The following is a 21,180-nucleotide window of genomic DNA, read 5'->3' as shown; positions in this document are numbered from 1 at the left end:
TGACACAAAGTGCCCCAAAAGGGTCTTGTAAACCCACTTTGAACTCCTCCACAGATAAATGGGCAGCAGTAAAACATGAACCTAAATTGAGTCTTGTTATGTTCTGTCTCACAGTCTCTATTTTCTTTTACAAGATTTGGCACTTCCTACATTAAATGTTGCAAGCCTTTGAAAACTGCCGGTGTCAAACACCATATGATTGATGGACAAAGGAGCTGCTATGGCAGCACAGACAGGCCTTCAGCTTACCTTGGTGCTTATTTCCCTCTCCCAACTGGCACGACACACTAAGAGATATACTCTTCAATTAAACATGGGGATGGCCGCGGTGTGGACTGCTCCGCCATGCCCGAGATCTGATCAATATTTCAGCTCCAAGGAGACCAAACATCTAGCAAAGCAGCTGCTGCTTGACAGCTTTACACGCTGGAGTGGTACACCTTGTAATACACAGCCACATACTGAAGGTATGTGTGTGTGTGTGTGTGTGTGTGTGTGTGTGTGTGTGTGTGTGTGTGTGTGTGTGTGTGTGTGTGTGTGTGTGTGTGTGTGTGTGTGTGTGTGTGTGTGTGTGTGTGTGTGTGTGTGTGTGTGTGTGTGTGTGTGTGTGTGTGTGTGTGTGTGTGTGTGTGCGCGTGTGTGTGTGTGCATGCGAGATGGAGGGAATTCAAGGGCCACAAGAGCTACTGCTGAGGGGGCAGTAGGGAGAGATGAGAGCCTCGAGGAGGTGTTAGATGTGTGTGGTGTGTGTTGACTTGATTCTTACTTGACTCTTCCTCCTCCATCCCCACATTTCTCATTTCTCTTTCCATCGCTCCCCCTTTTCCCTACACACACACACACACACACACCCCTAAACTGCTACTATCAGCTCTTGGGTACTTGGTGTGTGTGTGTTAGTGAGGGACTGGGTGTGGAGGTAGGACACTGAGACAGACGGAAAGTAAGATATATTCAGTCTGTCTCGCTCTTTGTTGTTCCAGTCTTTGACATGTCAATTGCAACTTTACCTTTTTGAATCTGGCAGTCTGGCAGTGGTCCTCCAATCCTTTCATGGTTGTATATCTCCCGTATTGTGATGCATCTCAGTGCCTACAATTTGTCTGTGAGGCATTTCAGAAAGGATTTACAAAATGTCAGGAGAGCAAAACCTGGGTGACAAACTAAGACTTTACCCAACAAGCGCTGAGATCTGTTGATGGCACAGCAGAGGATGTTGTAGAATGCAGAATCTTTGGATTTTGTTGGAGTCAGGGACAAGGCAGTGAATACCAGAGGCACTGAGGCTAAAAAACGAAGAATGGGGACTTGGGGGAAAAGGTTATGGTGAGTGGTGCTGATTAGGAGGTTTTCTTTTTGTGCAGGCGTGTATTATGGAAACCGTAAACAGTGCTGGTGCTGACTGTAGGTTTGAACTGTCACTGTAGCAAGTAAGCTTTGAGGAAAATGTTACTTCATAGTTCTTTCTTCTTGTTAACTTCTCATCCGCTTCAATGCAGCCTTGGGTGTGATCCAGAGCATATAGCCAGTCAGGACACATGCAACTCACTGTCAACACTCCATAATCCATCTTTGTCAATGTCTGTCTTCCCCATATTGTGTCCAGACAGAATAGAGTTTGCTTGTTTCTTTCACTCAATCACAGGGTGTTTTTTAGATAAACATAATTTAGATTAAAATATAAAAAACCCAAGCCTCTCTATGAATCAATAAGCAAAAGGACCCTTTTTTCCCCTGCTTAACCTTGCTGCCTTTAGTTTGACATTGGTACAAGACCCAAATTATGCATGAAACAAAGGCACAGGGTGGTCGACTATTTAAATGGTGTGAGAGGAAATGAGAGCAATAGACTCATCAGGAAAATCAACTGCATGCTGCTGTGTGGCCTCAATGTCTAACTGATGCTGCTACATGTAGCGAAGTAATCAGCCATGGTACAAGGAGATCCAGAGATTCATTGAGCCAGTGTGGCAAGATTGACTTCTGACTTCATTCAGTTAGAATCAGTGGTTATTAGAGTAGAGGAATTTATTGCTGCATGCTTTACAAGTGGGAATGTACCTGGATATCTGGACAGTGAAAGAAAATGTGGATTGTTTTGATTTTTATTACAGTTGCCATTAAAAGATCTAAAAAAAGAAAAGTAATATGTTGTGGTTGGGGAGAAGCTTTTACCTACCCCCTTCCCCCACCTCCTCCATTAACAATGATACTGTATATCAATAACGTCTTTCTGTAACAATTTTTTAAACAGTTTTCATTTCGAAAGATGCATGTCACGAAAGCACTGGGCAGCAGCAGCATTCTCCCACAGAGCCACGCTCTTGATCTCAAGCCACCCTGCGGTTTTCTCTGCAGCTTTAGTAGCTGAAATGATGGCCCTCCTCTTCGCCTGCCCAGTGTTCCCCAGCAGCATAAATGCTTTGCAGAGTGAATGCCCTGCAAATCTTCTGCAACCTGCAGACCACCTTCACTGGCAGCAGGTTTGCCAGCCTTGCCCTCGACACTCATCCACAAGCTCCTGTTACTTGGCACGCCTCCTCCTTGGCCTCGTCCATATGTTTTTCCCAGGGCAATGTGAGTTGTCAGCTGCTTTGTGACATTCTGACATCATGTCTGGCAGCGGCCGTAAGGGCGTTATCTGGACTTCGAACTTAAGCTGCTTGCCCAGGTCCACTTCCATCCTCCTGACATTTGCAGTGGTGAGGAGGCCAGCCTTTGCCTCAGTTTGATTGTAAGGTTTCTCTCTATAGCTCTTAGAAAGGCGATGTTCTTTGTCTGGTGGTGGCCCTTGATGTTATTGATGGCAGTGGCTACACTGTCAGCGCTTGCCTTAAAGACCTAGTCCCCACTGAGAGTGGAATCTTCAAGAGTTTAGCTGCTGAAGAGGTTTTCCAAGGAGCCTCTTCCAGATCAACGAGGGCAGGAATGTGTCAGTTCTAGGCAGACATCAAGGTACAACATGATTTGAAAACAAATTGCATAAATTGCCTTCAGACGTGCACAGAACTCATGTGTGAATGAAAATCTCCAACTGAGAGGCTCTGGTGTTTCGGTGACTTTCTCTGTCTTGCACCCTTTTATAAATCCTGAAGAAAGGCTGCAGAAGTCGATGTGAGCCCACAGCAGGGGGTCCCTGGCTGGATTCACTGCGAGCAAGTGGGGGGGGGGGGGGTGAGGGGGGGGGTTGATGACGCTACCAACATGCAACAGACATAAAAATAAAACACCAGTGTTGCTCTGCTGTAAACCAAATCATGTGATCTCCGCAGCGGAATGTACACATTATTCCTGCCTCTCCATGCTGCACCCCCCCCCCACCTGAATACGACAGAGAACAGGACGTTTTGAAAACAGGACGATGTCTGAAGACGGCTTTAGAGTGCTGACAATGTTTTGTAATGCTTGCCTTCCGTGGCATCAAGTTTAGCCTGCCATGAAGATGACCTCCATAGCTGAAATGCTCAGGAATGTTTTTAATTTTAATTGTTACAATGACTAAATGGCCAAGTTATATTAAGGCTTTTTAAACATATTACCTTCTTGAATGCCTCACATAATTCAAAACAAAAGTCTATCTGATTTTAATATTTGCCATTGTGTTTTTCCAATATTAGCTTTAGGGTTAGGGGTTACCATCAATACCCACAAGGTTTTCATTTAATCAGAATCTATTTGTTAAGTAAACAAACTAACAAAGCTGACATCCAAAGACATGCTCTTTGACACATGGGGGCATTTAGGTTGTAACCAGAAAAATATTGAGGCTCAGTTGTAATTGTGCGGACCAAGAATTCTCATCGACAATGAATGTCAAATGTTTTTCATTTGTGAAAAGCTGCACTGGACATTTAAAATGATCTGTTTATTATTTATTTATTAAATGGCCTCAGATTGAGCTTTTTGAAAAACGGGATTAACTGCTCTGTGAATGTCATTGCCAAAAAAAAAATGACATCACTGTCACCCCGATTCCTTGGAGGGATACCACATAAATGGGCTGTTTCTCATCTTTGGCTGATAGATCAGCTTTTCCCTGTCCTCCACCTGTTCTTATCCTTTTTACCCCTCTCTCAGGTTTTGCGTTATGACAAACTATATCAAGCCCCTTTTTTTATTTTAACTTGAGCCACATTGCACACCCCAGGGGGCGTAGCATCCACTTCCTCGTTGGCTCTAGGCAGGGTATAGTGAAACGATAGCTGTTAAGTTAACATTTCTTAATGTCTCCCACAGAAAGTTGTTACTTTGGTCTGCTGAATTAAATCTTCCACTTTTGCTGAGTTGATCTTTTCATATTTATGACCCCTTTCCATTTTTTCCCAGTATTCTCAGAGGTGTGGAACAAAGCTAGGACTGGGGTTGGGCTAGGTCCAAATCAGACTGCCTTAGACCGTCCAGGGGTCTTTTCATATCAGGTCTCTCTTGGGTGGATTTTCCAGAGCTTCATGCTGGGTCTGAATATTTGGACCGGTGAGGACCTCTTAGAAGTCTATTTATTTCACACACATATGCATACTCAATCCTATCTGCACCAGCTGCTATCCACCGGCCACAAGAGAGCCTGAATCCTCCATTCCTGTCCTTTTCTCTGCCTCACTACTATCCACAGCGACATGTCTCATCTCTTCTATGCCGGTGACAGTCATGGAGTTTCACACCGAGAGGATCTGTGATGCTGATACCCGCTGATTCTGTGACTGTCAAATGACTTCTCTCTCTCTCTCTACCGCTCTATCTCTCTCCTCCATCCCAAGGCGTTTGGTGATGCTGCCAAAAAACTAGTATGAAAATATTACAGCCAAGAATCTTCCTGCTTCCTTATGACTCCATGAGATCAGTCGTGGCTTTGAGTTTTTTGATATTTATATATTGATTTTTGTTATATACAATATTCAACAAACAGCAGTTATAGGAGCTTAGTTACAGTATGTATTTTAATCATAAATTGTTTTTGTATTCATATGCTTTTTTGTATTCTCTCTCTATATATATAAACAGGTATATGGGTAACACATGGACTGTCAAAATGGATGACATGACAGCTCCTCAATAGTGAAGCCAATTCTTCTTAATTGCCAACTGGTTTCTACCGGCAGTATAGGTCATAAACCCCGCCTCCTCCATATTATAGATTGAATTCATTTTTTCTCAAAATTGGATTCTGTCATTTTAGGTCATTCTTCTCATCTGACGTATGTCCAAGTGCGTGTATTGGCTGGACCTCAAGGGCAGATTTTGTATAAGCAGTATTTTGGTTTCATCATTGAATAGTGAGAGGAAGTGGAGACATGTCCATCTTCATATACAGTTTATGGTATAACATTTGAATAACCGAAAGATTCACCCAGGCCTTCATGCATTTCTATTATCCAATATCTATGTCCCTCACATGGGATCTTCAAGCTTCCCAGCAAGAGCATTTGCAAAATGGAAATGCCGTGTTCGCTTTTCTTTTGGGAAGCCTCCAGGGGCCGAACAACAGGGCCCTGTCAATTACACTCCTGGTTCTCTGGGTCTCTCTATGCATAACCAATGCTCATTTGCAGCATCATTGTTTTGTGCAAGGCCTGTGATTCCCCCCTTAGTGCTTGCCCAGTTGCCCACATGTTGAGCATTTGAATAGCCACCTCGAGAGGGCAGGAAGAATTAGCCTCAGCTTTTACACACTGATAGTTCTATGAGAGGCTCTTAATCGTGTGTTTAGCACCAGCTGCCAGTAATGGGACTCTATGAATCCATCACACAGTTCTTTGTTGATATTTTCCAAAAGGAAGCCTCGTTGTATACATTAGAAATCATTGATTCTTCTGTGTTAAAGTTTTTGTTATCATCTTTGAATAAGGGATCACAGCAACATCCGAAATGCTGCTGACAACGACAGTGACTTCAAGCTTTATGCCTCTGTGCTGATGTTTGTCACACTGCTATACTGCTCCCCCCCTCTAATATTCAAGTTGTGGAGGCATGGTGGATGCTTAGAAACGCTTTCTGCTTTGTTGACAGTCGCTGTGTAGCATAACCTCTCATTACGTCCGACATACACTGGGCCGACAGTGGCTGCCAATGCAGACTGTTTTCCCAATAATACCTCCCACTGCTCAATGGCGAGCAAGAGATCATGACGTTAACTAAATGTTAAATTGTGTTGGTGTTGAAATGGGGCGTATTTGGAGCTTTTCTCTGCCAACTTGGCAAATTTCTGTTCTGAGTATTGGAGTTAGAGAAATTAATTTCCGTAATTACTTATTTAATAAAATTTTAAATCCTTATTTTCTCAACATGTCTGCATTCCATCAAACACTTGCTTATGTGTTATCTAAATCTAACTAAAACTTAGATGACGTTTACTGGCACATGCTTTGCCTCATTTCTTGTTTGCACCAAACATTCACTCCATTCATTGTTTTGTGGTACTATACCTTCATATGCAATGAAGATTGGTATATGTACTATACAGTCTTATACTAAAGCACATCTTGTTTCCAGTGGGAGAATAAAAACAGCAACAAATTCCATTAATTATCTCGATTATGAGCTGCTTCTGGCTCTTGTATTTATACCTTCTATATGGAATTATATTGAATCACATTGCTCTGTGTTATAGCCCACACAAAATGGTATAGAAACTAAAACTAAATGGAATCTAAAATGGTATCTAACCAAGGCTGAAGAAATACATGATACAGAAGATGCTGCTGTAGATTATTCGCCACTGCCCTGTGTATGATGGTCTTATAAGGATCCATTGGCTTTTTTATACAATCAGAAATGATGTATTGAAGAACAAGAATCCTTTTGCAAATGTGCAAGTTTGCAAGTTTTTTTTTATACCAACAAATGTTTGAAATCTCTAAAATTGCTGTAAATGTGGAGGATATAATTACCTAATTTTCACCAAAAAAAAGGATAATGCATTGATTTACAGCTAGAACTTAATATACGAGCAATATAATTGATAATGTAATAAAGTAATTGTATGTACATTTTAGTGATTCATAAAAGTTAATTAAGAGGTACTCCACTCGCTTAGGGGTAGAGATATAGATCATTAAACACAAAGTTCCCGGCTAGAATTTGGCACCATCGTGCTTTTGTCCTCCTGCAAAGCAGCGTCCAAACAACACATCAGCCAGGAAATCTCAAAGTTGGAAAAAGGTGATCTAATGACAAGATGCAGCTATACCATCATTGAACATGTTAACAAATCAGAGATAAAATGCTCAAGTAAACATATTTTTTCTAAACATATTTTATTCATGACAATATTACATTATATTATCAGCTTGTCTGTTCAAAATATTCATAATTAGTTGTGGCTGTTTTCTTCAGCATTGACTACATCCTTCTATAAATCTGAATTGGTGTACATCGAGGAAGGGAGATACCTATTTAGTCCATGGGTACAGTGTGTTTTTTTTCTTTGCAGGAGATTGGACAGAATCAATTTGGAGGTGTATCAAAGCTGCGAGACAGATGAAAAAGGAATTGTACCTTTGAAATCCATCATGAACAATGTCCACATTTGAATTGCTCACAGACTAAGGAATAAGTCTTTGACCACAATAGAAACCCTACATTATTAAGGGGGAAGACTATTTGGGTGAACATAATGGAAAATACATAGAAACTATGGACCCACCCCTCCCTCTTATGCTTGTGATAGGTTCGAGAGAAGTTCAGCCAAGATTTGATTGAGGGGTTTAGTTTGGATGGTAATAAATATATAAATGTAGTGAGTGAAAGTAAAGTTTTCAGTCCATTAATACTGAATGACATGCATCTTGGGATGGGGGATACTTACTTTCTCAGCTCAGCCAGTGTTTGGTGCTACTAGAATATTTGTCTGAATTTCGGCTCGTCAAACTCGCAGTACATGCTCAGTGCCAGATAAATTGTGAATGAGCTTTTATTGAGAGATTGAGCCAGATGTCAGATTAGGACAGATGAATTGTTTCAATTGAAATTGTTGATTTCATAAACCTATTACATTGAAAGCGCAGGGATGACATTGTTATTCATCTCATTCCGTCTCATTGGCCCATGTTGACAAAGCCTTGAACAATAATGTGTTAATGCTGAATCATGTTCAGCAGGACACTCTCATCCCAGCAGTATAAACAGTTTGTGAGCCGTAGTGTTTTGTGAATCCTTGTCGGCGAGGTTAAGTACAATGGACATATAAAAACAAGCAAGCAGACAAATAACTAAATCAAACTGTGGCTTGACAGACATCTTTGCCTCCCAGGTTGTCTATTTGTATTCAGCAGTGTTTGTATTTGGAAAAGCAGTCGTTTAAGCTCACCATGCCCAGAGATAAAAGACTGATGTGGCCGACATAGGAATGCCCCACTGGTTTTGAATTTGAATATATGGCTCTGTTTTGGCTGATAGCTCGTTCTCAAGACGAGCGGGCCAAGCCGAGAGAAATTGGCTCTGTATTTCAAGGTAGCTCATGTCAACTTATGTCCTTTTTTCCCCCCGTCGACTCTGTCATGTTCTGTTTTATGGTTTTCTAAAGTAACAGGCTTTACTGTGCTCAGGGACCAATGGATCACAAAGAATCCATGCATTTGTGGGTCAGCCCTTTGTGCAGGTAAACAGTGTGTGTGGCTCTGCTGTAGGTAGGATATTATTTTCACATTGAATGGCAGATCAGAGACTGTAAACAAAGGCACCTACCTGGCACGGACTACAAACAAGCTCCCAAAAGGCTCGACCGTCTCCCTCTGAATTAAAAAAACCCTGGTGAGGTCGGACCTCCCACAAAATCCTCAAGAGTCTCCTCAGTGGGGGGCCATACCTACCTCTTTGTCATTTTTGATGTCACATCCTCACCGATCAGGTATTCTTCTCAACCCCAGATGTTTGGCTCATACTTCACAAAGATCAAATGTAGCATAGCAACCAGATGAAACAGCTTGTTTTGCTTTCTTGCTAGCTAAGGTATGATCCCCAACAAGGTGGATGCTTCCTGATCATAATGTTAGGAATTCTGCCTCATTTGAAGTCATTTATTTTTGGTAAACAGACATTTTGTTTTTTGAAGTGTGCCAAGGAGTCTTTCTGGACAAAGAAATATACCCTTGTCTGTTTGTTTGACTGTCAGTTGGATTAGATAAAAAGTACTCAATGGATTTGCACCAAACTTGGTAGAGGAGTGGGGCATGAGCCAGGACATAAACTGACACATTTTGGAGTGGATACAGGATCATTACCTTTTTTTCCCCTTCCAATTTTGAAATAGGGCATTTTTCAACATTTTCATCGATTGATCTTGATGTAGAAAATCAGACTTATTTATGTTGTTGAGAGATTTTTAACATTTTATAATTATTCCTTTTTCCTCTTATTTTTCTAACACCATGCCGGTGCCCGTAGCATTATGTTTTCAGGTTGTCAGTCCGTCTCAGTCCTGTGAACACGATATCTCAAGAACGCCTTGAGAGAATTTCTTCAAAGTTCTGTTATAAATATTCACTTGGACTCAAGGATGGCGGATTCGATTTTGGTGATCAAAGGTCAAGGCAGGTGGCTTCACAAAGTATTTGTTTTTGGCTTTTGAGGGTGGTATCTCTGTAATAGGGATGGGCATTCGATTAAATTGTCTTAATCAGAGGTCTTCAACAGGGGGTCCGCGGAGGTACTGCAGGGGGGCCGCGAAATCTTTGGTTCATAAGACAATTTTTTAAATTTTTTATAATTTTTTTTTTTCCACAAATTTAATTGTCTTTCAATACACTATAACAGAGGTCTTCAACGTTTTTCAGGCCAAGGACCCCCAAACAGGTGGAGAGATGGAGCAGGGACCCCCTACTATATATATTGCATAAAATTGTATTTTATATTAAACTGGACCTAGTGCCATGTTCAACATAACTACCCTTATATTGTGCATTCAATACTAAGCTATTCAAATATTACACGGGTTCATATATTCATGTTTTTAATTTAAACATGTGCAAGGTACAGGGTGGCCATGCAACTGCCATTTATAAACATACAGTGGGTACGGAAAGTATTCAGACCCCTTTAAATTTTTCACTCCGTTTCATTGCAGCCATTTGCTAAAATCTAAAAAAGTTCATTTTATTTCTCATCAATGTACACTTAGCACCCCATCTTGACAGAATAAAAAACAGAAATGTAGAAATTTTTGCAAATTTATTAAAAAAGAAAAACTGAAATATCACATTGTCATAAGTATTCAGAACCTTTGCTCAGTATTGAGTAGAAGCACCCTTTTGAGCTAGTACAGCCATGAGTCTTCTTGGGAATGATGCAACAAGTTTTTCGCACCTGGATTTGGGGATCCTCTGCCATTCTTCCTTGCAGATCCTCTCCAGTTCCGTCAGGTTGGATGGTGAACGTTGGTAGACAGCCATTTTCAGGTCTCTCCAGAGATGCTCAATTGGGTTTAGGTCATCTTTCCTTCAATTGCAACCAGTCGTCCTGTCCCTGCAGCTGAAAAACACCCCCATAGCATGATGCTGCCACCACCATGTTTCACTGTTGGGATTGTATTGGGCAGGTGATGAGCAGTGCCTGGTTTTTATGAGGGGCCGTGAGGGACATTATTCAGAATACCCTCTCACACACACAACTGAAATGCTCTCACACACACTACTGAAATGCTCTCATACACACTACTGAAAAACTATACGCTCACACACACAACTGAAATGCTCTCACACACACTACTGAAAAACTATACCCTCTCACACACACTACTGAAATGCTCTAACACACACTTATTAAAAGCTCTCACACGCACATATGAAAAGCTCTCATACAGACATATGAAAATTTCAGTTGAAACGGAAGGTGTTTCAGTTGAAACGGAAGGTGTTTCAGTTAAAAAGGAAGGTGTTTCAGTTGAAACGGAAGGTGTTTCAGTTGAAACGGAAGGTGTTTCAGTTAAAAAGGAAGTGGCGGCCCCTGCCGCCGCCGCCACTGCCACGCCCCCCGCCCTGGACGATGTTGCGAACGTCAACCGGGGCGGACTGCTCGTCACGCCGGGTTCAAACCGGACGCGGAAGCGCCGCCAAAGCGCCGCACAGCGCTAATCTCTAGAGCTGAATAGAGTGGATGACGGCGAAAGAGCGATTTGTTTACTGCTCCGCCGTTAAAGAAATGCAGACGTCAAAACATTAGCTATAATATTAGATCCGCCTCGCATTCTCTCCTCCCGGTCGCGCGCCTGTTATGCCTCCGCGCCGCACCGGTGGGAGAATCACTGCGCTACACAGGGGCGGCCCTAGCACATTTGGTGCTATATGCAAGAGCCCCCCCCTCAACAAAAAAAAGTTGAAAAACGGAATTGCAACTTTCAGATGGTATTTTGCCCTGTAAGACTGCATTTCATTTCAAATAAACACAACAACGATCACAACGACATGGTGCAAGCATTCGTTTTAGACAGCGTCTCTCCTCAGGAGAAGGAAACATTACGTCACGTTTCAGCTTGACCTCAGATAATATAAACGTGTTCACCGTTCAAAGTCATTATTTGTCATTAAGTTGCGTTTAGTTCAACGTTCTCATAAAAATGAACGCGTTCTTTTTAACTCGTTCATGGACAACACTGCCTGAAACTCAATAGCCGACTGCCTCGGCCGCCTGCAGGTGACTCTTCAGCTGTGCTGGATTGCTGTTCACTGCAAAGTGAACCCGAATGAGCTCTACTCAACAAGACGTTTGTAGACTAGTGCTCTAAAGGTGGACCAAAGTTAAACCAAAAGTTTAAATATACAGTGGGACAGCGGCATTTAAACTTTTTATTTTAGCTGTCATGTGGTTCATGTCTTGACATGTCCTCCCAAAAGTTCTTAAATGTTGTGTTGACATGTTAAATGTTTAATGTTTGACATGTTTAATGTCATTGCACTTAAATTTGTAAAGATCTCCTTTAATTAAAAATAACAGTTTTTGATTGGATTTATGAGCCGTTGTCCTTTTTTGCACTGCATAGGAGCGGCCCCCGCAAGTGCAAGTGCAATTTCAATTGCACTTGTTTTAATAAATAAATACAGATTTTAAAAGCATACATGATCTGTGTAAATATATCATTACTCTGTGATCAAAAGGACTTGAAACTCAAACTGCAGCACTTGGACTTGACTTGAGACTTGTCAGTCTTGACTTTGGACTTGACTCGGGACTTGCCTGTCTTGACTTGGGACTTGACCTGGGACTTGAGGGCAAAGACTTGAGACTTACTTGGGACTTGCCAGAAAATGACTTGGTCCCACCTCTGGAGGATCATACAGCTCACTGTACTTCTCCACTTAAATTATTAATTTAATGTCATCCATCTTCAAGAACTTCTCCACTGTTTGCTATGTCGGGTGTGGAGGGTAAATTACGTATTCTCCACTCAAACCTATGTGGAGAATACGTAGCCCCCCCCTCTCTCTCTTTTTATCTATATGACTGCTTGTGTGCAGAGGGGGACATTTAATAATGTGATTGGTAAAATTGGTAAAATTAAATCTCCAGGACAACAGAAGGGGAATACAAACTATGGGATGCATATTTAATCATTTATATCATATAAAATATAAAATATGTTATCTATATCGTTTAAAATCATTTTTCAGTGTGTTTCCTGGCGCGAAAAAAGGGGGTACGTGCGCGGGGGGGGGGGGGGGGGGGGTAGATCTTGTTGAGCTGGTCATTTCGAGAGTAGCTCACAAGCCTATAAAGTGTGGGCACCCCTGATCTATACAATGATCCTAGTAGATTACTCACATCACTATCATCATGATTATATCTGGACACAGCAAGAAATGCAGATAGAGTTTGTGTATGATCATCAAGCTCTCTATAAAGCCTCTCCTGACCGAAATTGTTGGATTCCTCCCTTTGCAATGAGTCAATGCATTGCAGAGCACTAGTAAAAAAACTTACAATATCCTCTTCATTGCCTCTCACCTCAAAAAATAAAGTTTGGACGAGAAAAACAAGGAGGATCAGGTGAACATGCATTGTGGTTGAAGTACTACTTCAAATCCAGTAAAAGCACATGCACTTTCTGGTGTGGACTTCCTGTTTCCTTCAGTTGAAAGGAAGGCCTTCCTTTTTAATTGTAATGCATTTAATTGTATTCACCACTGAACCGTTATATTCCACAATACTATGCAAGAGCATTTCAGTTGTGTATATGAGCACATTTCACTAGTATGTGTGGGAGATTTTCAGTAGTGTGTAAGAGCATTTCAGTAGTGTGTGTGAGAGCTTTTCAGCAGTGTGTGTGAGTGCATTTCAGTAGTGTGTGTGAGAGCTTTTCAGTAGTGTGTGTGAGAGCATTTCAGTAGTGTGTGTGAGAGCATTTCAGCAGTGTGTGTGAGAGCATTTCAGCAGTGTGTGTGAGAGCATTTCAGCAGTGTGTGTGAGAGCATTTCAGTAGTGTGTGTGAGAGCTTTTCAGTAGTGTGTGTGTGAGAGCGGCGTTTTTCAGTTGTTTGTGTGAGGGCATTTCAGTAGTGTGTGTGAGAGGATATAGTTTTTCAGTAGTGTGTGTGAGAGCATTTCAGTAGTGTGTGTGAGAGCGTATAGTTTTTCAGTAGTGTGTGTGAGAGCATTTCAGTTGTGTGTGTGAGCGTATAGTTTTTCAGTAGTGTGTATGAGAGCATTTCAGTTGTGTGTGTGAGAGCTTTTCAGTTGTGTGTGTGAGAGGGTATTCTGAATAATGTCCCTCACGGCCCCTCATAGGTTTTCTCCACACATACCGCTTAGAATTAACGCCAACAAGTTAAATCTTGGTCTCATCAGACCAGAGAATCTTATTTCTCATAGTCTGGGAGTGTTCTCCATGTGTTTTTTGGCAAACTCTCTGCGGGCTTTCATATGTCTTGCACTGAGGAGAGGCTTCCGTCGGGCCACTCTGGCATAAAGCCCCGACTGGTGGAGGGGTGCAGTGATAGTTGACTTTGTGGAACTTTCTCCAATCTCCCTACTGCATCTCTGGAGCTCAGCCACAGTGATCTTTGGGTTCTTCTTTACCTCTCTTAGCAAGGCTCTTCTCCCACGATTGCTCAGTTTGGCTGGACGGCCAGGTCTAGGAAGAGTTCTGGTCGTCCCAAACTTCTTCCATTTAAAGATTATGGAGGCTACTGTGCTCTTAGGAACCTTGAGTGCTGCAGAAATTCTTTTGTAACCTTGGCCAGATCTGTGCCTTGCCACAATTCTGTCTCTGAGCTCTTTGGGCAGTTCCTTCGACCTCATGATTCTCATTTGCTCTGACATGCACTGTGAGCTGTAAGGTCTTATAGAGACAGGTGTGTGCCTTTCCTAATCAAGTCCAATCAGTTTAATTAAACACAGCTGGACTCCAATAAAGGAGTAGAACCATATCAAGGAGGATCAGAAGAAATGGACGGCATGTGAGTTAAATATGAGTGTCACAGCAAAAGGTCTGAATACTTATGACCATGTGATATTTCAGTTTTTCTTTTTTAATAAATTTTCAAAAATTTCTACATTTCTGTTTTTTTCTGTCAAGATGGGGTGCTGAGTGTACATTAATGAGAAATAAAATGAACTTTTTTGATTTTTGCAAATTGCTGCAATGAAACAAAGAGTGAAATATTTATAGGGGTCTGAATACTTCCCGTACCCACTGTACATCTTGCATACAACACTGAGCTATTAAAGTAATTCACAGATTCATGTTTTTATTTTAAACATACATGTAGAAGAGACAGTGAATCCTCATCTGTGGATGGCACACATACTCCCACATTAGTGAGATGTCTGACACTGATGGGTAGCACACAACTTATCTAATCTTGGATGGATGGAGGTTGTCAGGCAGAGGGTCAAATCAGCCTCACAATATGTTGGATGCATGTTTATGTGTATTCAAAGACAATTCAATTTGTGAAAAAAAAAAAAAAAAATTTAAAATTGAAAAATTGTCTAATCAACCAACGATTTCGCGGACACCCTGCTGTACCTCCGCGGACCCCCTAGGGGCCACGGACCCCCTGTTGAAGACCTCTGCACTATAACATGCATCCAACATATTGTGAGGCTGATTTGACACTCTGCCTGACAAACTCCATCCATCCAAGATTAGATAAGTTGTGTGCTACCCATCAGGGTCAGACATCTCACTAATGTGGGAGTATGTGTGCAAACCACAGATGAGGATTCACTGTCTCTTCTACATGTATGTTTAAAATAAAAACATGAATCTGTGAATTACTTTAATAGCTCAGTGTTGTATGCAAGATGTACTGTGGGTACGGGAAGTATTCAGACCCCTATAAATATTTCACTCTTTGTTTCATTGCAGCAATTTGCAAAAATCAAAAAAGTTCATTTTATTTCTCATTAATGCACCCCATCTTGACAGAAAAACACAGAAATTAGAAATTTTTGCAAATTTATTAAAAAAGAAAAACTGAAATATCACATGGTCATAAGTATTCAGACCTTTTGCTGTGACACTCATATTTAACTCACATGCTGTCCATTTCTTCTGATCCTCCTTGAGATGGTTCTACTCCTTCATTGGAGTCCAGCTGTGTTTAATTAAACTGATTGGACTCGATTAGGAAAGGCACACACCTGTCTATATAAGACCTTACAGCTCACAGTGCATGTCAGAGCAAATGAGAATCATGAGGTCGAAGGAACTGCCCAAAGAACTCAGTGACAGAATTGTGGCAAGGCACAGATCTGGCCAAGGTTACAAAAGAATTTCTGCGGCACTCAAGGTTCCTAAGAGCACAATGGCCTCCATAATCCTTAAATGGAAGAAGTTTGGGACGACCAGAACTCTTCCTAGACCTGGCCGTCCAGCCAAACTGAGCAATCGTGGGAGAAGAGCCTTGGTGAGAGCGGTAAAGAAGAACCCAAAGATCACTGTGGCTGAGCTCCAGAGATGCAGTAGGGAGATTGGAGAAAGTTCCACAAAGTCAACTATCACTGCAGCCCTCCACCAGTCGGGGCTTTATGCCAGAGTGGCCCGACGGAAGCCTCTCCTAAGTGCAAGACATATGAAAGTCCGCAGAGAGTTTGCCAAAAAACATATGGAGAACACTCCCAGACTATGAGAAATAAGATTATCTGGTCTGATGAGACCAAGATCGTACTTGTTGGCGTTAATTCTAAGCGGTATGCATGGAGAAAACCAGGCACTGCTCATCACCTGCCCAATACAATCCCAACAGTGAAACATGGTGGTGGCAGCATCATGCTATGGGGGTGTTTTTCAGCTGTAGGGACAGGACGACTGGTTGCAATTGAAGGAAAGATGAATGCGGCCAAGTACAGAGATATCCTGGAAGAAAACCTCTTCCAGAGTACTCTGGCCCTCAGACTGGGCCTAAGGTTCACCTTCCAACAAGGCAATGACCCTAAGCAGACAGCTAAAATAACAAATGAGTGGCTTCAGAACAACTCTGTGACCATTCTTGACTGGCCCAGCCAGAGCCCTGACCTAAACCCAATTGAGCATCTCTGGAGAGACCTGAAAATGGCTGTCCACCAACGTTCACCATCCAACCTGACGGAACTGGAGAGGATCTGCAAGGAAGAATGGCAGAGGATCCCCAAATCTAGGTGTGAAAAACTTGTTGCATCATTCCCAAGAAGACTCGTGGCTGTACTAGCTCAAAAGGGTGCTTCTACTCAATACTGAGCAAAGGTTCTGAATACTTATGACCATGTGATATTTCAGTTTTTCTTTTTTAATAAATTTGCAAAAATTTCTACATTTCTGTTTTTTTTTCTGTCAAGATGGGGTGCTAAGTGTACATTGATGAGAAATAAAATGAACTTTTTTAGATTTTAGCAAATGGCTGCAATGAAACGGAGTGAAGGGGTCTGAATACTTTCCGTACCCACTGTATGTTTATAAATGGCAGTTGCATGGCCACCCTGTACCTTGCACATGTTTAAATTAAAAACATGAATATATGAACCCGTGTAATATTTGAATAGCTTAGTATTGCATGCACAATATCAGGGTAGTTATGTTGAACATGGCACTAGGTCCAGTTTAATATAAAACACAATTTTATGCAATATATATAGTAGGGGGTCCCTGCTCCATCTCTCCACCTGTTTGGGGGTCCTTGGCCTGAAAAACGTTGAAGACCTCTGGTCTTAATCGATCGTCGGGAGAGCTAATGACGAATTTTCGATTAATCATTAATATTTTTATATTAAAATTCACTATTTTTAGCTGGATTTGACGGTTCTCGACCTCTCAGTCCGGTCGTTGTCACGTTCTCACTCCCGGAACCCCTCGACCAGACCCGGCTAGCCTCCGGAGCTAGCCTCCGCTAGCTCCGGAGGCTAGCTGCGGAGCTCGGCTTCATGTCCGCACACGGACCCTCAGTCTACGGGGAAGGGAACCCGGAGAGACCCGGGTCTGGGTGAGGGGTCCTGGGATTGAGGTCGAGAACCGTCAAATCCATCTAGCTCTCAGCGGCTAGCTGCGGGTCTTTCAGCGGGGCTTGTAGAGTATAACTCCGTGCTGCTTCCTACAGCTGCTAAAATCCTCACTGTGCTGCGTCCAGGCAACTCGGATATTCCGACCTCCTACTTGAAGAAGAGCAGTGGACTCCTCATGCGCTCATGGAGACGTATAGCTTCGCAGTGTTGGCAGTGAACGCAACAGAATTTCGTTGATGACAAAATAATGTCATCGACAAAATTCTTAATGATCAATTAATCGATCGTTGATTAATTATGCCCATCCCTACTCTGTAACTCCATTGAGGAATCCTTTGACATTTGGCACAAACATTCAGTTGGACTAAAGGGATAGTTCACCGATATAAGAAAATTCACTCCTTATCTGCTTACCACTATGCCGATGGAGGGGTGGGTCAGGTGTTTGAGTCCGTAAACGCTTTTGTCTAATATGAACGTCAGGGCCTGCGGACACTTGGATGACACCATAAAAGCATTGTTATGTTTTTTTCTGCTGTTTTATTACGTGCTGTCACTTTGGCTGAAACAATGTTTACCCCTGAGACTCCTAAAGTGTTTTGTGGACTCAAACACATCACCCACCCCTCCATCTGCATAGTGGTGAGTAGATGATGGGTACATTTAAATTTTTCAGTGACCTATCCTATTAAGGTCACGGTGGCCTGACAATATATGTTTAGGTTTTTCTTGAACATGATATCTGGAGATCAGATACTTTTAAATTTGGCACACATGTCCTCTAGAACTAAATGATTACTGATACCTGATTTCAGTGCTCAGAGGTCAACACAAGGTCAAGGTGGCCTCAGCAACATGTTTTTGGCTTCTTGAATGTGATATATTACACAGATTTTAGGGAATTTCTTTAGTTTTCATTTGGACTCAGAGATGAAGGAATTACATTTCAGTAGTAAAAGGTCAAGGTCACAGTGAAATTATATGAATCTGGGGAAAAAAGTGAATATATGTACAAAGAAACAGCCCTGGTTGGTGGAGGTATTAAACCACAGTGATGTAATTCTAGTTTATTGTAAGAGTGAGACAGACAGATGTCACATAATTTTGCTTGGCTTGCTTGCACTCTGCAGAGTACCAATCTTGTTCTTTCTTTGATATGCTTATATATATATTTATTGATTCAATTTCAAGCTGCCATGGATTAGACCTTAGAAATCTTGTGTTTCTCACTGCAGAGACTGTAGGTCCCATTGAAAAGCACCAACTGCATTCTGAATAAATTTGTGTTTTTTTTGGTATTGTTATTTCTTCATGCCATGTTTATGTCTCCCCAGGTCCTTTACTTCCATACGTCTCTGCGGTTGCCCAGCACAGTGGTGGTTGTGGAGCTGGTGTCGTTGTCACCTAGACCAGACAGTTCCCAGCAGGCCCTGGGCAGAGGCTTCACTGTGCTGGAGCTTTTCACCAACAGGCCAGAGGCTCAGGCTGCTGATGGCAACAGAAGGTGATTAGTCCGTTCCTAATTACACCAATTAGGGATTAATGATGTTTTGCATGAGGAGATGGGTGTAGACAGGTGTATTTTTAGTGTAGGGATTCCGGTTTGGATATCATCTAAGGACTGGCTTCTCATTTATCCTTATACACTGTATTTTAATTACAATTTTCACACCTTTGAGTCATTATAAGTGCCCATCACTTTAGTATATTTGTGGAAATACTTTTAAATGTAAGGATTGTGATAAAACCAGGGAATACATTGATGTCACTATCAGGATATATTGGGTAAGAAATAAACAAAATTACATGTATTCAGTCATTCACATTGATTTCCCTTCATCTTAGGCTGAATCTACACCATGGGTCACCAAGAATCCTCCTACATCCCCAACTGAAGGACACAGCTGACTGTAAGGACCTTTCTTACACACTATGTTCTTGAAATATGTATGAGGTCCAGTTGTTGTTTTGTTACTGAAGCAATGCAACAGGAAAGCTCAGAGGGGGCCACAATACATGTGGGGGTTAGCTATGTTTGTTTTCCGACCTGTGAGGCTATGGTTGTTTTCAGAGGTGAGAACCTTGACAACCACAAACATTTGTAACAACACTGTTAGCAAACAAGGGTGTATTTGTGTTTTTGCCTTGTTATGGCAAGTTGAGCTGTTCCCAAATGCAATATCTCGCCAGAGACTCAGCAGCACTTCAGACAGCCTGAAGGGATTATGTCATCAGATGTCACCTTTAGAGACAGTAATCCATGAAGCTGGACGTGTGCTGTGTCAGTTTGGCTTTGCAGACAGAGAAACTGAAGAAAAAACTAATCAACCATCACTCAAAGCTTAACAATTAAAAACCAAAGCACGAAAAACTAAATTTGGATAGTTGTCTTGTTAGGTTTGTCTCAAAGAGAAAAAAGATAAACAACCATGTGCCGTAGAGAACTGATGACAACTTTGGGTTGTTTTTGTAGTTTTCATTCATTTGAACTCGATTAGCTTTGTCACCTTAGCTGGGGTCTTACTGGTTGGTGTTAGCATTTTCTCCCTGTGTGTGCGCGTGAGCCTCCTCCCACAGTCCAAAGACTTACAGTTCTGGGTTCGAATCATTGGAAACTCTAAATTGAAGCTATGAATCTGTAAGATTGAGAGTCACTGTGTGATGGCCCTGTGATTCAAAGGCAACCTGTCGCTTCTCACCCAATGTCTGTTGGGATTGGCTCCAGCTCCCCCTGCATTGATCCCATCCATTGATTGGAATATTTCTAAGTATTAGACAAACATCAGTTCAGAATTTTAGAACAAATCCTCTTGAATTATTTAGCTTGCTACTGAAGCTCTTGGTTGGTCTAGATCTGTTCTCGCTTGGCCTGAAACCAAGGCTATGAATTACAAAACACTGTTGTGCCCCGCAGTGTGAATAACACCGTGCCCAGCGAGAGCAGGAGATCCTGTCTTGGCTATCATGTCACATGAATATTAGAAAACTTTCTCTCAAACGGACTGTTATGCTTGCTGAATTATTAACTTCTTGCCTGTTGTTTAGTGGAACATTGCCTTTCGGTTTGAAAGGCCATATTGCTGTCAATCTTGCTGTTGCGCTTTTTTCATTTCTTTCTATCACTTTTATTCTCATCCACTGTGACAGGGACACAGTCCTCATATCTGCTGCTTGATGTGAAACATTTTGAGTGTGAATTTCTGCTGTGGAACAAGTATCTCAAGCTTTTCTTTGTTACAGTGAAATAAGTACATTTCCCTATAGCGGCCATTCATGTCTGATTGTGTTAAAAAATTATAATGAGAAAACATGCCCTGGAGCTTGGAGCCTGACTTTAAGAAAAAAAGAGTGTTCCTTATTCATTGGAAATTTCATATTATTCAGTTTCCAGACTTTGTTTTTGAAAACGCTGTGGCGCCCGATAAGAATAATATCTTCATTATTTCTTGATGTTTTGCAAATGAAGTTGGGGTTAAAAGTTTAATCTAATAAAGGGAGTGAAATTAAACTATAAATAGCTGTTTTTTAACATGCTTACCATAATAAAGAGATAGCAAACATCATACGCCATCATCATTACAATGGACTGTGCTTCCTAATACTCGTATAACAAGATGGCTTCAAGGCTCAATTATGCTGCTTTTATGTACGAAAAGAGATAAGTCCGTTTCAAACGATGTGTTATTCAGACATTAACTCCATCACATATGAAGAATAGAGGAGATTCTTCAAGTCAGATGTGCTCACTACTCCAGAGCCTTCAGAGGAGGGATGG

The 21,180-nt window shown here is 41.7% G+C and overlaps 1 protein-coding gene across 1 annotated transcript in view; it reads left to right on the top strand.

The window, feature by feature from the left end:
* nphp4 (nephronophthisis 4) overlaps positions 1 to 21,180 on the top strand; it is a 171,591-nt gene that overhangs the window by 11,459 nt on the left and 138,952 nt on the right. Inside the window, exons 3-4 of the mRNA XM_061074644.1 lie at positions 18,740 to 18,909; positions 19,181 to 19,190. Coding sequence (XP_060930627.1) covers positions 18,740 to 18,909; positions 19,181 to 19,190 — 180 coding nt within the window. The remainder of the gene's footprint in view (positions 1 to 18,739; positions 18,910 to 19,180; positions 19,191 to 21,180) is intronic.

This window comes from Limanda limanda, chromosome 7, assembly GCF_963576545.1.
Source record: "Limanda limanda chromosome 7, fLimLim1.1, whole genome shotgun sequence".
Taxonomy (NCBI): domain Eukaryota; kingdom Metazoa; phylum Chordata; class Actinopteri; order Pleuronectiformes; family Pleuronectidae; genus Limanda; species Limanda limanda.
The sequence above is the reverse complement of the archived record's forward strand: the minus strand, read 5'-3'. Positions and strand labels throughout refer to the sequence as shown.